The sequence below is a fragment of the Hydra viridissima genome, unplaced genomic scaffold (assembly GCF_058129835.1).
Source record: "Hydra viridissima isolate aposymbiotic clone 2 unplaced genomic scaffold, HvirCarnegie_v1 scaffold_1, whole genome shotgun sequence".
Lineage (NCBI taxonomy): Eukaryota > Metazoa > Cnidaria > Hydrozoa > Anthoathecata > Hydridae > Hydra > Hydra viridissima.
Window position 1 is genome coordinate 36531764 of NW_028324300.1, and position 21453 is coordinate 36553216.

The window sequence follows — 21453 nt, forward strand, 5'->3', positions numbered from 1 at the left end:
GGATAAAACTTTACCACTTCCAAGATAAAACACTAGCATCAGCCCGATATCGCCGCGAAATCCGCATTTAATCTGCTATAGATGTAATTTTGATGTATTTTTGACGGGCGGCTGCTCATCGGCAGGACATAAATAAAAACGTAAATATAACATCGGCAATTTACCTTATGATGAATAAGCTGATGAATAGCCGATCAGGAACTATCCTAAATAAATACAATTAAGTTATATATAACGTATAAAGTATATTCTATAGTAAGGTAAACCATTAAAGGTATATTTGATATAGACTCAATCAAATAAGAAAACAACAACTATATTATTAACTATTTCAATAAATAATTATAACTATATAATACATTTGGTATAGGTTGTTTGTAATATAAAATATTGTATGTTATAGGATTATTATTTACTTATACTTTTGTCACTTATATATTACTTTTTAAAACTGTAGACATGGCAAAAAAAGTCTATAATATAAACTTTAAGTAAAAATAAATAAAATTTAAATATAACAGCTATATCATATTATTTAAGCGGTCACTAACATTGAAAAAGAATTCTATGATATTAATTTCTTCGTTAAAAGAACTAAATACAAAAACATAGTAAAATCACACACACTTATATTTTTGTTTAATTCAAAAGTTAGTAAAAATACCTTCAAACAAAATATCTAAAAATAGCTTAAGTTGATATATATGTATGTATGTGTGTATATATATCAAATTGTGCTATTTTTAGATATTTCGTATTATGCATTTTTTTGCTTCATTTGTTGCAGGTTTTGCACGCTTTGCATCGCTGGAAGAGTAAACAAACACCTCAAACATAAAAAATAAGAATTTTATCGAAGCTTTGTAATTATTGCTCATAAAAATCCTCTGCATTTATCCCAGACAACTCTTTCTTAGTCTCCTCTTGCAGCCATGTTTTTATAGCTGACTGAATTTCAGCGTTTTTGACTTTCTTTGTCAAGGGATTTGCACGCACAGAATCTGTATAATATATATAGCTACACCATAAACCCTTTGTGTTTGCAAAGCAGTTGAAATATACAATATCAATACTAATTTCATTTCAAAAAATACTTAAAAGATTGATAACCTGTCACAAAATCAGCATATGAAATTGAAGATGCCACTGCACTACAATTTATACTAAGGAAATTTTTCACTTTCAATTATTCTATTACTTATTATATCAATACTGCTTAAAACACAAACTGCAGCCAAAAGACCATAAATAAATTCCATAAAATTTAACCCTAAATTAACAAATTTTGTGAAAGTAGAAACTTTAGGACTCATTACCATGTTGTTACCATTGTATTTTTACAATGGTAACAACATGGTAATGAGTAATGATGTAATTATTTGTATATCTGAAAAGACCACAAGTCAGTGGAGCGAGCACTCTAAAATAAGTTTTGTTGATTCTATGCTTGCACATGAATTTTTAATTTTTATTTGTTGATTTTTAATAAATGTTATTAAAAAAAGAATATAAACACTGATGAGCATTTTAACGGAATTATTTGATCACAAGATACAAGTTAAACTAAAGTCTTCTTTCACAAAAACACTCTTTTTCAAACAATAATAGCAACTTTTTTCAATTTACTCAAATAATACACACACAATTATTTACTAACCGCAACCGATGTCCTTAAGCTGGAGGACAGAAAAAGCATGTTTATTTCCATGGCCAATAAAATTAAAACTGTTTACCAAATCATCAGTAAGGACCATTTTCATTATTCGTCTGACCGTCTCTTTCAAAGTAACATCTCCTTTAGACCAAGATATTGTGTCTAAACATATTGTATAACTTAAGCTTAAAGAAAAAATAGTTTAAGTTTGTCATTAGAACAAAAAACTCACTATCTGCAACTTGTCCAGCGTTGGACTGTCGAAACTTCTTTTCAAAATTTTGCACTTGTTCAAGTGTTTTCAATTGCAAAATTACATTTTCAGGCAATTTGGGATTAACTGTTGCAAGCTGTAAATCAAGTGACTTTTTCTTGTGAATTTTATTTTTTAAAAAGACTTTACGACTATTATTTCAATAAAATTTTTTTTATTATTATATTATTTTAAATAACTTTCATCGAGTAATATAAATGGAATTCCTTAATGTTCTTTGAAAAATATGTTTTGTTAGCTCAAAACCATATCAGTTTGTTAAAAAACTTACCGTCTTTTCTAAACTTCTCATCGCTAGCTAATTTTGACCAAATATTTCTTTCGTTAATGTGTCGCAAGTCTCTGAGTAAAAACAATGAGCACTAATGTTTATAATAAAATTTCATATGTTTTGCATCAGCGAATAGTAGCGTCTAGATTATTTCTTAATCCTGCCTAAAATTGAGTAAGAGAAATGAAATTAAACTAAATTTTTTTCAATAACCTAAGTGAAGAATAATGTAATACAATTTTACGTTCTTAAAAAACGATTTTTAGTGATTTATTTTGGTCTTAATCTCAAAAATTCCAATATAAAAGTTTTTATGGAGTTTTAAAAATTCATTTATCAATTGCTTTATGAAATATTTTATCAATTTTACATTTACGCCTTTTATTTTGTTAACGTGTTCGTTATTAAAACAAAACGATCGGCCATGAAGTTCGGGCTATAAAAATCTTTTCATTTATAAAAGTTGCTGGTCTTTATAAGTTACAGGCCAAAGCTCAGCAAATCTTAAAACTCCAAAAAGTAGAGTTTTTACCTGAACCTAATTATTCGCTAAAGATTGATCCACTTTGCTTTCTAGTTTAGTGTGTCGTCATTGTTTATGATGAACTTTAACAGAAATAATTTAAAAAAGACAACTTGTCATATTTATTTAAAGTTTACTTGTTTCTATATTTAAAATACAACGTACTAACTACGGGATGTTCAGTGACCTGAACAATAATTTAAAAAAAATCCGTAGCTCATCTGAAAAAACTTACAGATTTAAGAATAATTGTGGGGTCGGGGTGGAAGTAGCATGGAAAATATTTATATTTAAAACTTAACATAAATAAAGTTGCTTTTTAAGCTTTTCAACTAAAAACTCAAATTCATTAAAGGAAAAAATTAAAAATGTTATGTGCTTTTTTAAGCCTGTCCTCTGAGACAAAAGATAAATAAACTGATAGTTACACTCACTTAAAATGTGCTTTTCAACTTTAAACAAAGATACTGCTCAATTACTTTAACAAAAAGCGCTTCGAAATTAATTTATTCTAATTTATTCTTAAGTACTTTTATATACGTTTGAGACACGTATTCTTGCCTACTACTGCACTAATGTGTAAAAAATAACTTTTTTTTACCTTTTTTAGCCGAAATATGATGGTTTTAACACTACAATTTTGGCAGAATACTCGCCGAAGTTCGGTCGAATGTTCGGTTTGCCGAAATAGTTATCTAGATGATTGTTTAATCGGTTAGCGTTTGCATAGCAAATGCTTTAAATTTTCATAGCAAATTTTTAAAGCATTTGCATAGCAAATGCTTTAAAAATGGAAAGAAGGGATTCGTTGAAAAAGCTTGAATATATCAATTGACTATTAGAACAAAGAATTACTAATTTGGAGAATCGGAATAGAGTACTACTGCACTTTTTCCCCTGTCCTTCCACCCCTCCTAAGTTTTTGATTGGTTATGAGAATTTTATGCTGCTTAAGAATCGTATAAAGATATAGTCTCAAAATCAATGTAAAATGCTCCAATATGAAGTTGAAAGTACAAAAATACAAAACAAATCGCTAATATTTGCTATTTTGAGTAAACTAACATACGGTTGACTTATTCTCAAAATTGAACATTGCCAGCATGGCTTTTACTACAAAAAAAAATGTTTATTTGTTGATTAAAGACACGAAAGTTCTTTTAAATGTTATCAGATATACAAACGAGCTATATAACATATAACATATAGCTATAAACATGTGTTTCCTTCTTTTGAGTTTTAATTTAATAAAAAAATTTACGACTAGTTTTTCAATCAAAATTTTTATTACTGTTAAAAAAAAAAAAGTTTTTGATTTGCACAATCCACACTTTTTTGTTGGTCTTTGGAAAGCCCATGATATGATTGGGCTTTCCAAAGTGGGCATGATATGTTGATGAATGAAGGAACAGCAAAACATTTTTGAGGTATACCTTTTTATATGACTGACAAATTAAAATAAATTTTCACAGGGGGTTAACTTGAAGTATTAAAAATAAAGTCAATAGTTTTAATTATACATTTTTCTAATAAACAACTTTAATTGTTTTAACGTTTTGTTTTAGCATGTAATCAATAAAAGAATTTTTCAACTTATTCCATTAAAATTCTAAAAGATATTCTAGACAAGAAAGTAAGAATCCAGTTAAAACAAATTGGCGTGATAAATTAAACGTGATTAAATTCCCATTACGTTCTGTTAATCGTTATCTGTATTATTAAAAAATAAAAACCAGGTTGTTATTACATATAAAAGATAAATTTTAAACCAAAATAAACTTTTTTCAAGATGGTGAATGTGAACGATTTATTGTATATTTTTGTACTTTTAGCTTCAGATTAGAGTACTTTGGATTGATATTGAGAACTTTGTTTTTATGCGATGCTTAATCAGCATAAAATTCACATAAAATATTCAAAAGTTCGCATAGAATCTTAATCATTCATTAAAATAAGAGGGAGAAGGAGGGGGGGGGAGGAACTGTTTTTTAGCCACGATTATGTGACAAAAAGATTTAAAAATGACACAAGCAGTTGAATGGAGATCACACCAGACATTTGAAGTGTCCAGCTAAACGATTTGCATATCTTACATTACTGTGTATTATCGCGTTGGAAAGGTTTTTCAAACACCTTTACAGCGCGATAATACACAGTAAAAGTAAAAGGCTTGATTCAAAAACTAAAAAAACTTTAAAGTGTTAACAATAAAGTTTGCAAAATTGTAATATTATATATAAATATTCTAGTTTTTAAAATGAAAAATTTTCAAGTTTGAAATTTTTAAGAATATTTTCCAAATTATTTCAGTTGTAAAATGTTGAAAAATGCTATTAGTAATAGTCAAATGTTTCCTTAAGTATATATTACATTATCATAATTTATGAAACAACATCTTTTAACATTAAAAACGGATTGACCTAAGTTTGATTCTAAATTTTGTTACTTTTGGACAAATACAACTACAAATTTTATGGGTGAGTTTTTTTTTTACTTACCATGTAATTCAACCTCAAATAGGATATTTTAAAATTGAATATCTTGAGACTTTATTATCCTATTATCCTTATATATCCTATTACTTTTTCTCCAGAAAAAAATCATTCATAGAGTTCTTCTACTGTACCTATTTTGTATTGCATAGCTTTAGGGTGTTCCAGAAAAATTTTTTTTTCGATAATGTTGATGCATGCTCTCTTTAAAGTTTCTTTTAGGCCTTATGATACTACCTGCAAATTTGAAGTGAATAAAATAACATTTAAGGTCACAAGGGTCATGAAAATTCTGAAAAAATGGTATAAATTGTGTTTAAAATACATGAATTAAAACTTTTTAGGCATCAACTATTGTTCCTACAATAAGTTATTTGGAATCTATAAAAAGCTCTTAAGCAGTAGAATCTAAAAGTCAATAGAATTGATGTGCAAAGAAATAAAATCTCAAGTAAAAACAGTGCTCAAATTATAGATAAGTGTCGAGATTCATGTTTTTTCAAAATTTAGAGCTTTTCCTGTACTTACTTCAAACGTTTATTTTGTGTGAATACAGTTGTATGAAACCTAGCACTATAAAGACATTTTTCATGAAAATATTATTCGTTTTATTTAATAGACATTTGAAATTTTAAATGTTCAGTTGTTGAACTCGAAGGAAATGGAAGTAAAACATTTGTTGTTCGGTTTCCAACGTCATTTTGCTTGTTATATCTAAAATCCATAGGACCGGTGTGCAGCTTGTTCGGTTGCTTGTTTTGTTTTTGTTATAGGGTTGTTTAATTATAATATTCATCTAATAATACTCACTTGCATACATTCTGGTGAACAACACATTGTGGTAAGATAGAAACTGATTACATTTTATTATTTTCTGAGTGACGGCTTAGAACACTAGTACTTTGAGTTTAGATCGAGATTTAATGAAGAACTTTGTCTACTACCACCGAAATCAGAAACTGAAAGTCGCTGAAAATGCACAGTGAATGCATTTTCAGCGACTTTCAGTTTCTGATTACGGTGGTGGTGAATTCGCCATTGCATCTTTTTACTATATTTATGATATAATAAATAATGCTTAATATATGTAATTTGGAATTATAAAAGCTATATAAATGCGAAGTACAAAAACAATTTAAATTTTAGGCTCAAAGTAAGTTGTATGATTTCTCGCCATTTGATGACCACCAAAGGAAAGAAATCAACACAATTACTTATCAGTTTTTCAAACTTCCGGTATCGCTTGTAAACGAAATTGTGTTAAACTTATTCAAGATTACACAGTCAGCGATAGAGTTTCTGAAAACCAGGTATTTTAATATCCTCCGGATTCGGTTTTTGAGTTTTTGAAAACTACCGGATATTGGATAACCGATAAATAAAATTTTTGATATGATAAAAACAACAAACAATGTTTTAATTTAATTTTTATAAACCTTTACTTAATTTTAGATAAAACGCTTTTAGAATTTCGAGTGCATTCAAAGACTTATCAAACAACCGCGATCTGATTTTAGTGTAGAAATTAGCTGATATTGAAAATACTTGCTCAGAATCATTGGATGTTGGCTTGACTGTACGAATGGCATCAAATAGTTCTTCCATATTTTTGGTTTGTTTTCCAGTATTGTGAAATAATTTAAATTCTTGTTTTATATTCTTAATATGGAATTGGTAATCCCTGATTTGTGATTCTCTTGATACTACGTTTTGTATAACTTTTTCCAGTTCTTCGTCCATAGTCATTTCTTTTTCTTCAACAGAAACAATTTCACTGTTATTTTCTGTTTTGTATATGTTATTGGAAAAAATCATTTGAAATTCATATTTTGATGAAATATGCGATGAATCATTCAATGATTTCAGTAGATTCATTAAATTCTTATTTGTGCGTTCAATAATTCTTCTTTGCATGTTTTCTATCAACGCTTTACTTATTTCACTGTCAGAATTATGATGTTTATTGATCCTTAACTTTTTACGTCTAGTTTTTACGTGTAGTTTTTACGTCTAGTTTTTACGTATAGTTTTTACGTCTAGTTTTTACGTCTAGTTTTTACGTGTAGTTTTTACGTCTAGTTTTTACGTCTAGTTTTTACGTCTAGTTTTTACGTCTAGTTTTTACGTCTAGTTTTTACGTCTACTTTTTACGTCTAGTTTTTACGTCTACTTTTTACGTCTAGTTTTTACGTCTACTTTTTACGTCTAGTTTTTACGTCTAGTTTTTACGTCTAGTTTTTGCGTCTACTTTTTACGTCTACTTTTTACGTCTAGTGTTTCATCTGAATACTTGTCCACTCGTCTGGTGTAATCCTGAATCTTCTATTACTCTTCAGCTTTTCAATTAATATTGTACTTAGTTGACCCTTTTATTCTTCATAATTTTTATGAATAAGTCCCATGACATCGGATTCATTTTTTGGCAGATGCTTGGTACATTTGGTTCGTATAAAGTTAGATCTCGTAACTGCTCTTATTGAAGTTTCATCGACAACAGCAACCCAGCGAGCACACAACGTTGAAACAATGTTGAAATAACGTTGTTCAACGTTGATCAACGTTATTTCAACGTTGTTTCAACGTTGTGTGCTTGCTGGGAAGTTTAGTCACAATTTTTTGTTGGCTACAACGTGTTATGAAATCAAACATTGTTTTATTTTTTTTTTCACCACTAATTCACCATTACCACCATTTTCATAGCTTGACTTACTTAGCATGATTCCATGAATCGTTTCTATGTGGTTTATATTTGCACCAGTAGAGCCATTGCTGTTGGAAACAAATTTTGCTATTCCATTAGAAATTTGGTTAAAATGTTCCCATGTTTTTTGATGTTTTTTTGAAACTCATCCAGATGGGTTAAAATGAGTGGCTTTAATTTTGAAAGGATGAATTTAAACTAACTGAAAGAATTCTTAACCTTAATGTTTTGTCAATGTCGGTTCACTTCAACAAACGATTCACTTCAAAAATTATTGAAAAAGTAAAACAAAAAAGTTCAACAAGTAATGCTCTTAATCATAGGAGCCGAGAGAAATTTTGGGCCCCGGGGAAGTTTTCTTAAGGGCCCCTCATTATGATCAATTATATACACAGGACCAAAAGAAACGTACACTGGTCATTGAAAATTAAAAATAAAAGTTAATTAGATCTTTTAAAAGTCAAAACTATTTAAATCTTTTAAAAGTTGTTTAAAAAAATTATTTGTACACACTTAGGGCCCCGGGAATCTTACCCGTCCGCCCCCCCCCCTCTCGGCGGCCATGCTCTTGATAAATATTTCCATTTTTAAAAGAAGTTTAACGAAAATCTGTTATATATAAAAACGCTGTTTTATAGTTAAAGCTTGTTCCAATGGAAAGTCATTATGAGCAGTTCCAATGGAAAGTCATTATGAGCAGTTACGCATGGCATTTTCAAAATAAATGACCAATTAGTGTAAATAATATTACGTAAATAACTGTACGAAATAACTGACATAATTGCAAATGCTAGGGAATATAGTTTGCATCAAAATTATGTTTAATTTCACTAAGAGATGTCGTCGTTTACGCATAATTAAAGACAATCGTTTTTAATGTGAAACTACAATATCGTTTACGTTTTATGAATATTCGATTAGAAATTTAAATTTTGAATGCTCAAAAAATTTTAAGTCTTAAAAAATTAATTAACGGATACATTTAACGGGTATCAAATTCGAATACGTGAGAAGAAAACTGCGGATTTTCAGATTCAGTTTTTTCGTTTCAAAAACCCTAGTCAGCAATAAACTGTACATTTTTATTTGATTCAATAGTTTTTGAGTTTGCTGAGTTTGAAAATGATAATTTAAAAGTCGCATCATCCACTAATTTTTCGCATTAGAATATACGGAATGTGAGGGTATATTTTTAATCTAATCTTTGCGCATTTTAATATTTTAAAATATTCAGGAAATACAAATAAAATGATGGCAATTATAATAAATGGGACCTTTATTACACCTTTTTGTTTCCCATCTGGTTCTTTTTCTTTGCTTTCAAATTTTTTTTTCTTTCAGCCAAAACATCTTCATTTTTCAGGTTTTGCTCGTGTGTTTAAGTATGGCCAATTTTGGTTGTAAAAACATCCCTAATAGCTTTTGTTAATTTTCAAAAAAAAATTTGTTATTTGTGAATTTGTAATTAAAAAACATGTGTTAACTTAAATAAAGTCTTTAATTAAAAAAAAAGTATTATGTCAGCTAAGTTCTTTTAATTCTTTTAACTAGCTTATTTGCACCATTTTAAAATACAATCGAGATCATATTATAAGAGAGTTGTTGGTGGTATAAAAAATTTGAAACCAGATGCGGTTTCAACACCCAATCGAAATATATTTTCTAGTTCGCCAGTTTTATTGAAATATTTTACATTAGCTTTGTGCCCTAGTTGACTATCTTACAGAAAACTTATAAGTCTTGTAGGATGGCAATATTCTTATATTATCCTTTAGGATATCCTAAAGGATTCGTAAGATCGTAAGTAAAAACAGAAAAGTTGTTTTGTTAATGTTAATTCTGTAAAATATACTTTTTTTCACAAATGAAAAAAAAGCGCGTTTCTTAACTTCACTCAGATAATTAAAGGAGAAATTAAGAAACGCGCTTTTTTAACAATTTCGTTATAAAAATTTCATTTTCATTTGTTATAACAAGGTATATCCTGTTTAATCTATAAAAACGTTTACATTTTGTTTGGTACATGTACATGTTTAGTACATGTACTAAAAAAAAACAATATCTGCTATACTATTTATTTAGTTTTTAATGTGCAAAATTTATTTTACACAGAATGAAATTTTATTTCAATAAGAAAACATTAATTCCAACTTAAACTTACCTATTACGAATCTAAAATTAAATAGCCTACAGCATCCTATGAGAATCCTATTTTGATCCTTCAAGATCTTTTAAAATATTCTTTTAGATCTTACCTTATCCTATAAGAATTCCTTTAAATCCTACAAGATCCTTCAAAAGGATGCTTATAGGTCTTGCAGGGACTTGTGCAACTCAACCCATAGGATTCTTGTAGGATCTGTAAGATCAGTCAACTAGGGTGAATAACCACATTTCACCAAAATACCGACCGAAAATCGGTAGTTGATTTATGTCTTTTTAAGTCTGAAAATAAAAATTTTGACTAATTTATTTTAAATCAAAATTTGCAGTGATGCAAGAAACCAGAAGAGGTTTTTAAAATAAATTTTTCGGTTGAACACAATCGCATTTTTTTTTTAAATCAACCATTTTTATGACGAACTGAGCCAATGATAATGAAACGTAAAAAGCTGAGTTTGAAATAAATACTATCATAAAATCTATAACGGAGAATTGCGCAATCTTATCTCTGTTTGGCTATTAGCTTAGCCGTTTAATTAAATTGTTTTCATTTATCCATCTTAAACATATTCAGCTTGGATCTTGCCTTACTTATATACCGCATTATTATTATTGTTTTTTGAACTTTACCATAATCAAAAGCTTCCAGCTAAGATAATCAGACTAATCTGAGGCAATCAACGAAACAAAGATAGTGCAGATAAATAGGTTTAGTTGCGTTGAACTTTAAAAAGTTAACTCAATTGTTCGTGCTGGTTTGTTGTATTTTAGCTAATTTCCTAAATAAGAAAGTTTCTGATCACACAGGATTGAATTAGATATTAGCCTTTTTCATTAAGGTTTCTTCTTAGTATGCTCGCCCATATTTTAAAAATATTTTTTCCATGAACTGCCATCAAAGGTTACATTTATGTTGCAAATTCTATTGGTTTCAGCCCTTGTTTGCTGTTCATACTCCTGAAAAAGAAAAATTGCGACTAACCATGATTCCTTCTTAGCAAGCACACAACGTTGAAACATCAACGTTATTTCAACGTTGTTTCAACGTTGTGTGCTTGCTGGGTTGTTTAGTTAATTGCTTTACCCATTTTTAGATGAATTGGTTTCTACTTGTATCCCCGTTAGCTTTATGGGCAAACCTTTAATTTTATTAAAAAAATAATAACTGAACAATAACTAGCATGAGCTTAAATAGGAATGAGCGCAGTTTGTGTTGACCATAAAAAAACAAAACGAAATAAAACCTATAGTAATAAATTTAGGAACTTCTTTCATAATTGAAGTGCTTTCCAACTATGACCTTAAGTTTATGTTGACTATTTCTCAGGAAACAAAACCAACAATGTCTTGTGGAAGTTTGGATTTTTTTTTTTTTTTGTTTTACTTTATTCATAAACTGATGGGTGAAGTTACTTATTTTGTAATTCACGAATTTCTGTTTCATAATCTTTATTTGTTTGAATATTATTATCATAAATATAGTACTTCATTTATACTTGAAAAAAGAAGTTTAAAGTATGGTTATTATTTAAACATCATGTTTTCAGCAAAAAGTTTTGAAGTTTCTTATCGTGAGGGTCTTTTGACAAAATATTCGGAAATCGATGACGCATAAAAGAATATGTTTTAATTGTAATAGAACTTGTTGCTTCAGAATATAGAACTTTTTATCTATTATGTAAATAGCTCATCAATTTTTAATAAAGAAAATAAAAAAAGAACGGGTTCAATAAGGGGACAAACGTTAATTTAGCAATAATAAACACATCGGAAGACGTAGGAGTGATAATGATGATGAAAAAAAAAAAAAAACAAAAAAAAAAACATCAACTGGTACTTGAAGCTGTAGGGTTTCTTAAAGGTAAAGTTTAAAGAAATGAAAGGTTTTACGAGTAATGACGTCATCAGAGAGGAGCCCGATATGATAATGATAACTGAAAAAAAATTGTATTGGTTAATGAAAGGTTTTTTATATCAAAGACTAAGTAAAAATAACTTGCATTACTAGAAAATATAAATTGCAGAAAAATGCGCATCTGCTCGAAGGATAGCGGGGCTAAAAGTTGGACTATTGGATAAAAATTGGTCTATTTCTCCCAAAAAAAATTGACAGAACGTATTGATTAGAGGCAGGATGAAATCTATTGAGTTGTAAACCAGTTCGAAACAACTATTTTTGAAAATAAATCCGAAAAATGACGATCTTCTGTTTTAATGGAAACATACCTCAACCAACATTATTATCGTGCTCCGTCTATTTTAACTTTTTCTGATTTAATTCCATCGTCATTTTTATTTGAATGTAAACTTTAAACAAACATTGTTTTTAGACCCTTAACATTCCTCTTGTTCATATTTGATGTTAGTAATGATGTTTTGAAGAATGTCTTTGGCTTTAAAATTGAACCTGATTTCTTGTCATTAGAAGAATGAAATAAAACTATTTTAACTTTTTCTGATTTAATTCCATCGTCATTTTTATTTGAATGTAAAATCAAATAAAAGTGACGATGGAAAGAAAAGGGAACACATTGAAAATTTTCTGTAGATGAAATTACTCATGAAACAATAGTTTTATTCAATTAAAAACTTATCTCAACTACCATTTTTCACCTGTTCGAAACATGCTGTCCGAAACATGCTGCTTAAAACAATTTTTTTCAAATACATTTTAAGTTGGATTATGAAATATTTTGATAAAATTCTGTGGTTCAACGAATATTTAAAAGAAACAAAAACCATCCCCCCTTTCTCTCCCCCCCCCCCTTTTTTTTATGATTGATTTTTATGAAGAAACAAAAACCATCACAGTGTTAATAGCCACGTGATGGAATTGAAACCTTACGGTTAATCAAAGCGTGATGGCAGTGAAGGAACAATACAGAGGTTTAACGGCCAGTATTTTATCAACTCTTACTAATAAAAAAAAAGTATAACAGGGTTTAAGCAATTAAGCTTAGATAAGAAATTAGACATAAAGTTTGTTTTTAAAATTCAATGTAGAGATTTTGCAGCATATTTCCATGAGCATTTACTAGCGCGCTTAATACTATTGAAGCTCCTAAAATTTTATATGGACCGAATTAAGACTAAATAACGACTTTTGATAAAAAAATCCGGCATATAAAACCGGCAGTATAAAACCGACAATGTAAAACCGGCAATATAAAAACGGCAATGCAAAACCGGCATTGTAAAACTGGCATTGTAAAGCCGGTAATGTAAAACCCGCGATGTAAAACCCGTGTAACCCTCCCCCCCCCCCGCCGATGTAAAACCCTTGAGAAAAGCTTACACAAACTTTATTCAATTTTAAAAATAAATATTTCTTAAGAATTTCTTGCATCAAAAAACTCTTGACAATTTTTTAGTTATTAATTATCAATAGAAGACGTTTTGAAAATGCTTCCGAAAACCCATGATTCTGGTTTTAGGAAAGCTAGAAATTAAACACGTTTATTTTTGGCAAAAGATATATCTGCAGGATATCTTTAAAACTTGTGCCAATAAAAAGAAATCTGTAAAATACGGTTCAATTATTATCGTAAAGTTTTGGTCGTTTTGATGTAATGACCGAGCCGTTAAATTTATCAGCTAAAGTTGGCTGACTTGTGCTTTCTGCTTGATATCGAGTTTTCGAATTATGGTTTATTTTGACCGTTCAACTACTTTTGGTGGACACTAATTTTTTAATTTTATTGCAATCCGACGCAATGTGCTGAAATATCGAATAAGAATATCCGAAGGTTTTATTTTTTAGGCTTCCCCAGCACTTCATGCTAGGATAGTTAGTTATCAATTATAGGATAAATTATTACAGGTTTACTGTTGAACAGCTCTGGCCATTGTGAAGAAATCAAAACTGAAAAAAAAGTTTCAAAAAGAGATAAAAAAAAGGTGAACTGATAAAAATAAAAGTTCCAGCACTTAGTCGAGAACCACTGATTAAACTGAGAAGAGGAAGAGGAATTCAAACTCAAGATCAAAAGAACTCTAATATTCATCATCTTTAAACTTTAGGTTTTGATTGATTGATTTCACCCAACATTCTTTCCTTTTTACATTCAATTAATAACTTGAAAATAGTTATTCAATTTGATGAGAAACTTCCTTATAATGATTTTTTTCAAAAACTCTGTCGAAAAGAGCATTTAAGGTCACATTTGAAATTTTTTAGCCAGTTTACCGCTATTAAATCTCCGGTAATTTTAAAAGTAATTTCCCAAAATTATAGTGAGTCCAAATCGGCTGAAATTTTCAGAAAACAATTACACTTATACCTAAACCAAATGCCACAACCACCAAATGTAAACAGAAAAAAGTATTTTATTGATCAATGGCTTATCGAGTAATATATGTAATAAATCACCGTACACCGACCGTCGTAAGATTTCAATAATATTTTTTGGTTCTGAAAGACTAACAAAAATGACGATGAACGGGTATTTATTTTGAATTTAACAATGCAATTCGAAGATGTGATGGCGTAAAAATTTCACATGATAAAAAGTTTTTATTAGTTATGTAACAATGCAAATTTATTTAACGATTCAACAAGTTTATTTAACGATCCGGAACCCTCTTCAGTCAATAATAAAAAGAATGATCAGAAACAAAGAGCAAACAATCTTTTAAGTAAACATCTTAAAGAATAAAAACCTCATTTATTTTTGAAACAACGTTTTAATTTTGTCTTGACGTTTTGTGCAATTAAGAACTGCAGGCACTTTATTGTTAAGACAAAGATTACGATCTAAATTTGTTTACAGCAGAAGAAAGTTGCAGTTTAATGTCTCACCCCAAGTTAATTTTCTTAATAAATAACAAAATCGCAGTAAAACACCAGCACTCACAAAATAGAATTGCATTAACAAGTGTCATAAACGGGTCTTTGTTTCCAAGAATACCTTGGGGTTTGAACTTATAAAAATTAGCATTTCACAATTTGTTGCAAAAGCTATTGCACATGATTATGATTGGTTTAACCTTGTCACATGGGTAAACTTAAGTTTGCATCTGCCTTCTCTTTCGATAACCATAACATATTACAAGATGGCGGCAGTTTCTTCTGACCGACACCGCAGTAAAGATCCTGCTGATCAAAATTTTGACTATATGTTCAAGCTCCTTATTATTGGAAATTCCTCTGTCGGTAAAACAAGTTTTCTATTCAGATATTCAGACGATTCTTTCACTTCAGCTTTTGTATCAACCGTTGGAATTGATTTTAAAGTTCAAACGGTGTTTCGCAATGACAAACGAATCAAATTACAAATATGGGACACAGGTTAGTATATATGAAGGTTGCGTACTTTATTAATTTAGTTTTAATATAACCCTGTGACTAATTTGAATTAAGTTTTTTGCCAATATTTTTCAAATGTTGACAATTGTCCCATATTTTGAACGCTAAATATTTCTTAAAATGGTTCTCAAAACAGGTGTTTTATCTAATTAGCTCACTACTTAATATTTTAAGTAATTTGTTATACATACATACATGCATGGATACATGCATACATACATACATACATACATACATACATACATACATACATACATACATACATACATACATACATACATACATACATACATACATACATACATACATAAACAGATATATATATATATATATATATATATATATATATATATATATATATATATATATATATATATATATATATATATATATATATATATATATATATATATATATAAAAGTATATTTATTATATGTTATATATCATAGAGTTTATCATATATTATAGTATGCGTCAATTATTATATATGTATATGTAATAATTGATGTATACTATAATATATGATAAACTATATGATATATGCATATAATATCTTGTATATATAAATGTATATAAGTGGTGTTTTAGCTACACATTTTTTAGTGAAAGTTAAACTTTATTAACTTTGATTATTTTAAAAATAGTTATTCATGACATAAGTCAGTCCTTTGTATGAAGGTCTGGCTTATTAGTTTATTGACCTGTGTTCAATCTTTTTTGTTTGCTTTATGTATTTGAAAGAGATGCTCACACACAGACACACACACACACATGCACACACATACACAATATGAAAAGGGATGTACTACAATTAATTTTATTTTATTTCTATCAAAAATTTTTAACTTGAATTAATTTAACTTTTTAAGAGAGATCAGACTCAAAATTAAACGGTGTTCAATATATGGGAGCTGTAATAATCCCTTTTTTTATGTTTATAACAGATATATTGTTTTGTTAACCCCCTATAATTTTTCCTTTATTTACACTGTTTTAAAGCTGTTGCTTAGAAAATTTGCTGTTTAATGTTTTCAAAAAAATGTTTACTGATATTTTTATTTTTTGTTGATATGCCATTTAAATAGCTCTTTTCTTCGTTTTTTTTTTTGTTTTAACATTGCAAGAAATTTATTCTTGAGTTTGTTTACACCTTTTAAGGTTTTTCAAAATGGTATCTTTATTTTAAGGGATGGGGAATGGTTTTTCAAAATGATATCTTTATTTTAAGGGATGGGGGATGGTTTTTCAAAATGATATCTTTATTTTAAGGTGTTTTTTAATAGTTGTAAAAGTTTTAATAAATAAAATTCAAAACATACTCATAAAGAACACTTACATTAAACAAAAAATGATTTACTCGTTTATTTTGTTAAAAATAAATGAGAAAATTTTTTGTGAATATTTTATATAAAGTTGTAAATTCCTTTAATTTTCATGACCTTAATCTGATTAGCAATGTGGTATTTTTTCAAAGCCTAATTACAAAATATCCCAACAATTTTTCTATTCACTAATTTCTTTTTACCTCATTGATAACATTATAGTTACTTAGAAACAGAAATATAATTAAGAGTTTTTTTTGTTGTTTTTTTTGTTGTTTTTTTTCACATTTACTTAAATGTACTTTTTAAAAATTAACAAGTCCTGTTTTTTTCATCCATTTATGAGCACTATTAAATTTAAAAAAAATTAAATTTTTACATCAATAAAGTCTTTTTTTCAAGTGTATTTTTTAATTTAAGAGGAATTTTTAATTTTATCCAAAATTCTTTACTTTTTTAAAGTTAATTAATTTTTTTATTTCCTAGTTGTTACACTTCCAGAGGATTTCCACATTTAACTCAGAAAACACTCTGAAATTTCTCAATTATTTCAATAATTATTTAGTTCCTATGTATGGCTTCCTCTTTTTAAGATGTCAGCCAAGCATAAATAATTTATATAAAACCACAGAATTATTGTTAAAAACAAGCTTGTCAGTAGATTGTCATGTCCTTCTAGTTGAAAAAAAAAGTAGAATTACTAATATAAAATAGATGAGTAAAAATAATCTCTATTTAACATAATTATAGTCATAATTAACATAATTAACATTAACATAATTAATATAATTAATATTATTGTTATCTCTGCTTCATCAAAAAGTAATTTTTATTTAGAAAACTTGAAGATGTTTTTCCTGACAGCTGATTTTTTCTTAAAAAATACAAACCAATTGAATTCTCAAACTGATATTGCTATAGTACTTTTCTCTTTAAAGCTGGCCAAGAAAGGTATCGAACCATAACTACTGCATATTACCGGGGTGCAATGGGTTTCATATTAATGTATGATGTTACTAATGAAGAATCCTTTAAAGCTGTAGCTGATTGGTAAATATGTTCTTGAAGTTACTCAAATAGCATTTATGGTTTTAAGATATAATTTTTGGCAGTCCTAAAATTTGTCTTTCTAAAATAATTTATTTTTTTATATAGTAAATTACAATCGTAAGTTAATATAAAAGTTAAATAATAAAAGATTTGATATTGTGGTATAATATAAATTTAGAAATATGGAAGAAAAATTTAAGTTTATTTAGTTTTATGGGAGAACGTAAATCAAACTGTTAAAGATAATTTAAAATATTATTTTGGCTTTTAAAATTTTTCTGTTTACATATTTCATCTGCTGTGAAAACACATTACGTTTGAATTTTTCTTTATAAAAATGTAATCATTTTGTATTTTGCAAGATTTTACATTTGTGTAATTTGCCGAACAATAAAGAGACTTCAAAACAATATGATCTGTTTTGCCACAGTAAAATAATTTTGATACATTTTACTTTAACAGGGCTGGTCAGGTAAAAACTTATTCTTGGGATAACACTCAAGTTGTTCTTGTGGGCAATAAATGTGACATGGATGAAGAGCGTGCTGTTACATATGAGCAAGGAAAGAAGCTTGCTGACCAACTTGGTTTTCCGTTTTTCGAAACATCTGCTAAAGATAACATTAATGTCAGGGCAGCTTTTGATAAACTTGTAGATGTCATCTGCGATCGCATGTCTGATACAATAGATACAGATCCGACTTTAGTTGGCGGAGCCAAACCTGGAACTACAACTTTATCAAATAAACCAGCAATTGGTGGTTGTAGTTGTTAATGGGTTTTAACAGAGCAGTGAACAGTTTTTCTGAACGAAAATTTAGGGTTCAATCTAGTTTCAAACAGTTTTTTAATTTTGGTAAAAACCATGTGGAAAAATGTGATTGTTAGTAAGCAAATTTGTTAATTTTAGTAACTCTTATTTTTATGTTACTGATGCGAACTTCACACTGGGAACTATTTATTTTTTATTGCAATCATTTTCGAATAAGCTTTTGGTTTTCCTCTGTTATTTCCAGCTTTAATTCTTCATCCATATCCAACACCGAACTATTTGTGTTTTAATAAGTTAGTGATTTCGAAGTTGATAAAGTTTTTGTCTACAGTGATGTATACATGTGTTTTATGTATGTTTTGTAAGTAATTATTTATTTGTACATGCACTCATAAACATACGAACCTGCTAATATAATAAAAACAGCAGGTGTTGTCTGGAAACCGCGGTCAAGATAAAAAGGCCTCAGTAAATTTTTTACTCAAAATTTTTTAAATGAGCAAAAATATTTTTTATTAGCTTTTTTTTTTTTGATTAGATTTTCGTTTCTTATTTTGAAATAAGTTTTATTTATTAATAAGAAATACTTTATTTTTTGTTTGTTTTTAAAGCAGGTACTAATTGCTTGAGTTTCTCTTGTGCTTTTTCAATCTTTGGGAAGCAAAGTTGAAGTTCTTTTATTTTTTTTTAATCTTTTTCTCTTTTATGTTAGGCAGTTATCAAGTAAGATGAAAATATTTGTAGAAGTTTCAATGAATCGAGCTCGAATAATGTATGTAAATAGATATATATTTATTGGAATTAACACGGTTCGGTGCATCTTGTAGAACTTATTTGAGGTGATCACGTTCACAATCTTTTCTTTGTTTGTATTTTAATGTTTTAAAAAAATTTTGATTTCATTGCCCTGTAAAACACTTTCCCGATCTGATAATCGTTAAACCGTTGCTTATAGTAACCGTTAGTTTTGACAAAGAAAAGTATTCATGAGCTCCAATATTTATCCATAGTTATAAAATTAGCAGTAGATACTTTCCTCTATATCTAAAAATTGCATCATTTAAAAAAGTCACGATTAAGCAAGATAATGTATAATACCGCTAGATGTAAATGGCGTATGAAAATTCCCCGCCATAGACAATTTTCGAGTTGTTAATTTTTAGGAACACAGAACATTTTTCGAGATCTCTTGTAGTTTATAACTAAAAAATCAGGGACATTGTTTTTTATTTGAAACAAAAAAACCTGTTTTTTGGATTTGTTTTACAAATACTTATTTTAAAGAAATCACAAAATCCAATGATAATTCATTTAAAACGCTCTTAAGATTTTCATAAATCATCATTTTGTTCTCTTTCTACAAATTCAACGTTGATGGAAACTTCTTGGTAATATTCTTAACATAAAAAGTTAAAATTTCAACATTGATTTTTTAAAGTAATTACTTATATCTAAAACAACATTTATATTTTTAAAAAAACTATTTAGAAATAACTTGAAAAAATGGGTATTTCAAAAAATGTGCATTATTAACTGTTAAGATTAATTGCTCTTTTTCTCCAAACGTTTAAAAATGGTAGATTAAAACAGCATTTTCTCTGTCGTAATTTAAACGTTCTGAGCATGAGTCGGTACGCAATGTATCGTGTAGTCACTGAATCAGTCATTTTTTTACCATATTCGTCCGACGATAACGAATTGGCATCGGGTCTTGGTAAGACGTATCTGATACCAACTTCGAAGTACGGTTTATGGTAGTATCGTTCATAAGATACTTCCGAGACTGATGCTTAAACCTAACAACAGCATTTGACTGTCAAATTAATCTTATGTCTTTATCAGTTATTTATTTTATTTAATTGTCATTATACATATCTACTTCTTATTCTACTTTATTAATTTTGTTTAACCGGTGGAAATTAAATTCTTGGTAGTGATTATTGTATCTGGCTTTTTTTTAAAAACTTTTTTAAAAATGTTTCTTTTGTGATATTTAAAAAAGAGTTATTATACTAGTTTTTACCATTTTATGTTTTATTTATGCACTATTTTTATTAAGTTTTGTGCAGTAGGATATCTACTAGTAAAAACTTAACGATGCATGCTAAAATTTGCTGACGTTTATCTTTTTTTTTTTAAAGACAAAAAATATATAAATATCCCAAAATAGCTGTTAGTAAAAGGTGGTGATAAATTGAACTTTCAAAAAAAAAAAAAAAAAAAAATCCATTTATATTTAAAAAACAATGAACTGTTTCATCTGGGTAAATCCGACTATAAGGTAAGTAGTTATATTTTATTATATTGTTATTTTATTATATTTTATTATATTGTTATTTTATTATATTTTATTATATTGTTATTTTATTATATTGTTATTGTTGTTTGTGCTCCTTATGCTTATATCACGTTTCCAACTGTGTGATACTTTTACAATTGTGTGATAGTTTTATAATTATTTGATACTGGTTTAATTTGTCAGTACCTTTACAGAGTGGTGCAGTTTTTAAATACAAAAACTCAAAATTCTTTAAGTTAATAATTGTCATGCCAACACACTTGTTACAGATGTATCAAATAAAGTTTTAGCCTCGACTCATTTGGTGAAATAATCTACAAGTACAATCAGATGTGCATAATCATTCATTTACATCAGTTGAGTGAAATCAATCCCAACCTTCTTCATGTAAACGTTTAGAGACGATGTGAATTTTAATAACAATTTCACTTAAACGTTCTTGTTTTTTGCTTTTTGAAAGTTATCACATTCTGAAACAATGGCGGCAATTTTCGTTACCATTTCATACCAAAAATATCTATTTTGAATATGTCCTGTTGTTGGGTTGATGCCTCTGTGGCTACAAAATCCATTCGCCTCATTGGAAAGATGATTGACACTATTAAAAGACTCAATTATATGGTGTT

General features: G+C 28.2%; 1 protein-coding gene, 1 long non-coding RNA gene and 1 pseudogene across 3 annotated transcripts; 2 read left to right on the plus strand and 1 right to left on the minus strand.

Moving 5' to 3' along the window:
* Window positions 1–867: 867 nt before the first annotated feature.
* Window positions 868–2220, minus strand: LOC149894763 (uncharacterized; annotated as a pseudogene).
* A 1817-nt stretch (window positions 2221–4037) lies between these two features.
* Window positions 4038–6954, plus strand: LOC149894764 (uncharacterized). 2 transcript variants are annotated; one of them, XR_016450343.1, is made up of 3 exons: window positions 4038–4149; window positions 6361–6524; window positions 6667–6954. It is a non-coding gene; the product is annotated as an uncharacterized LOC149894764 (long non-coding RNA). The 2 variants fall into 2 exon arrangements; XR_016450344.1 differs by lacking the exon at window positions 4038–4149 and adding an exon at window positions 5955–6055.
* Window positions 6955–14769: 7815 nt separating this feature from the next.
* On the plus strand, window positions 14770–19390 carry LOC145197645 (ras-related protein Rab-3B-like). The gene is made up of 3 exons (XM_090083326.1): window positions 14770–15365; window positions 17645–17756; window positions 18219–19390. Exons 1-3 carry the CDS (start codon window positions 15131–15133, stop codon window positions 18529–18531), a joined length of 660 nt encoding a protein of 219 aa, XP_089939452.1. The 5' UTR covers window positions 14770–15130; the 3' UTR covers window positions 18532–19390.
* Window positions 19391–21453: the final 2063 nt, after the last annotated feature.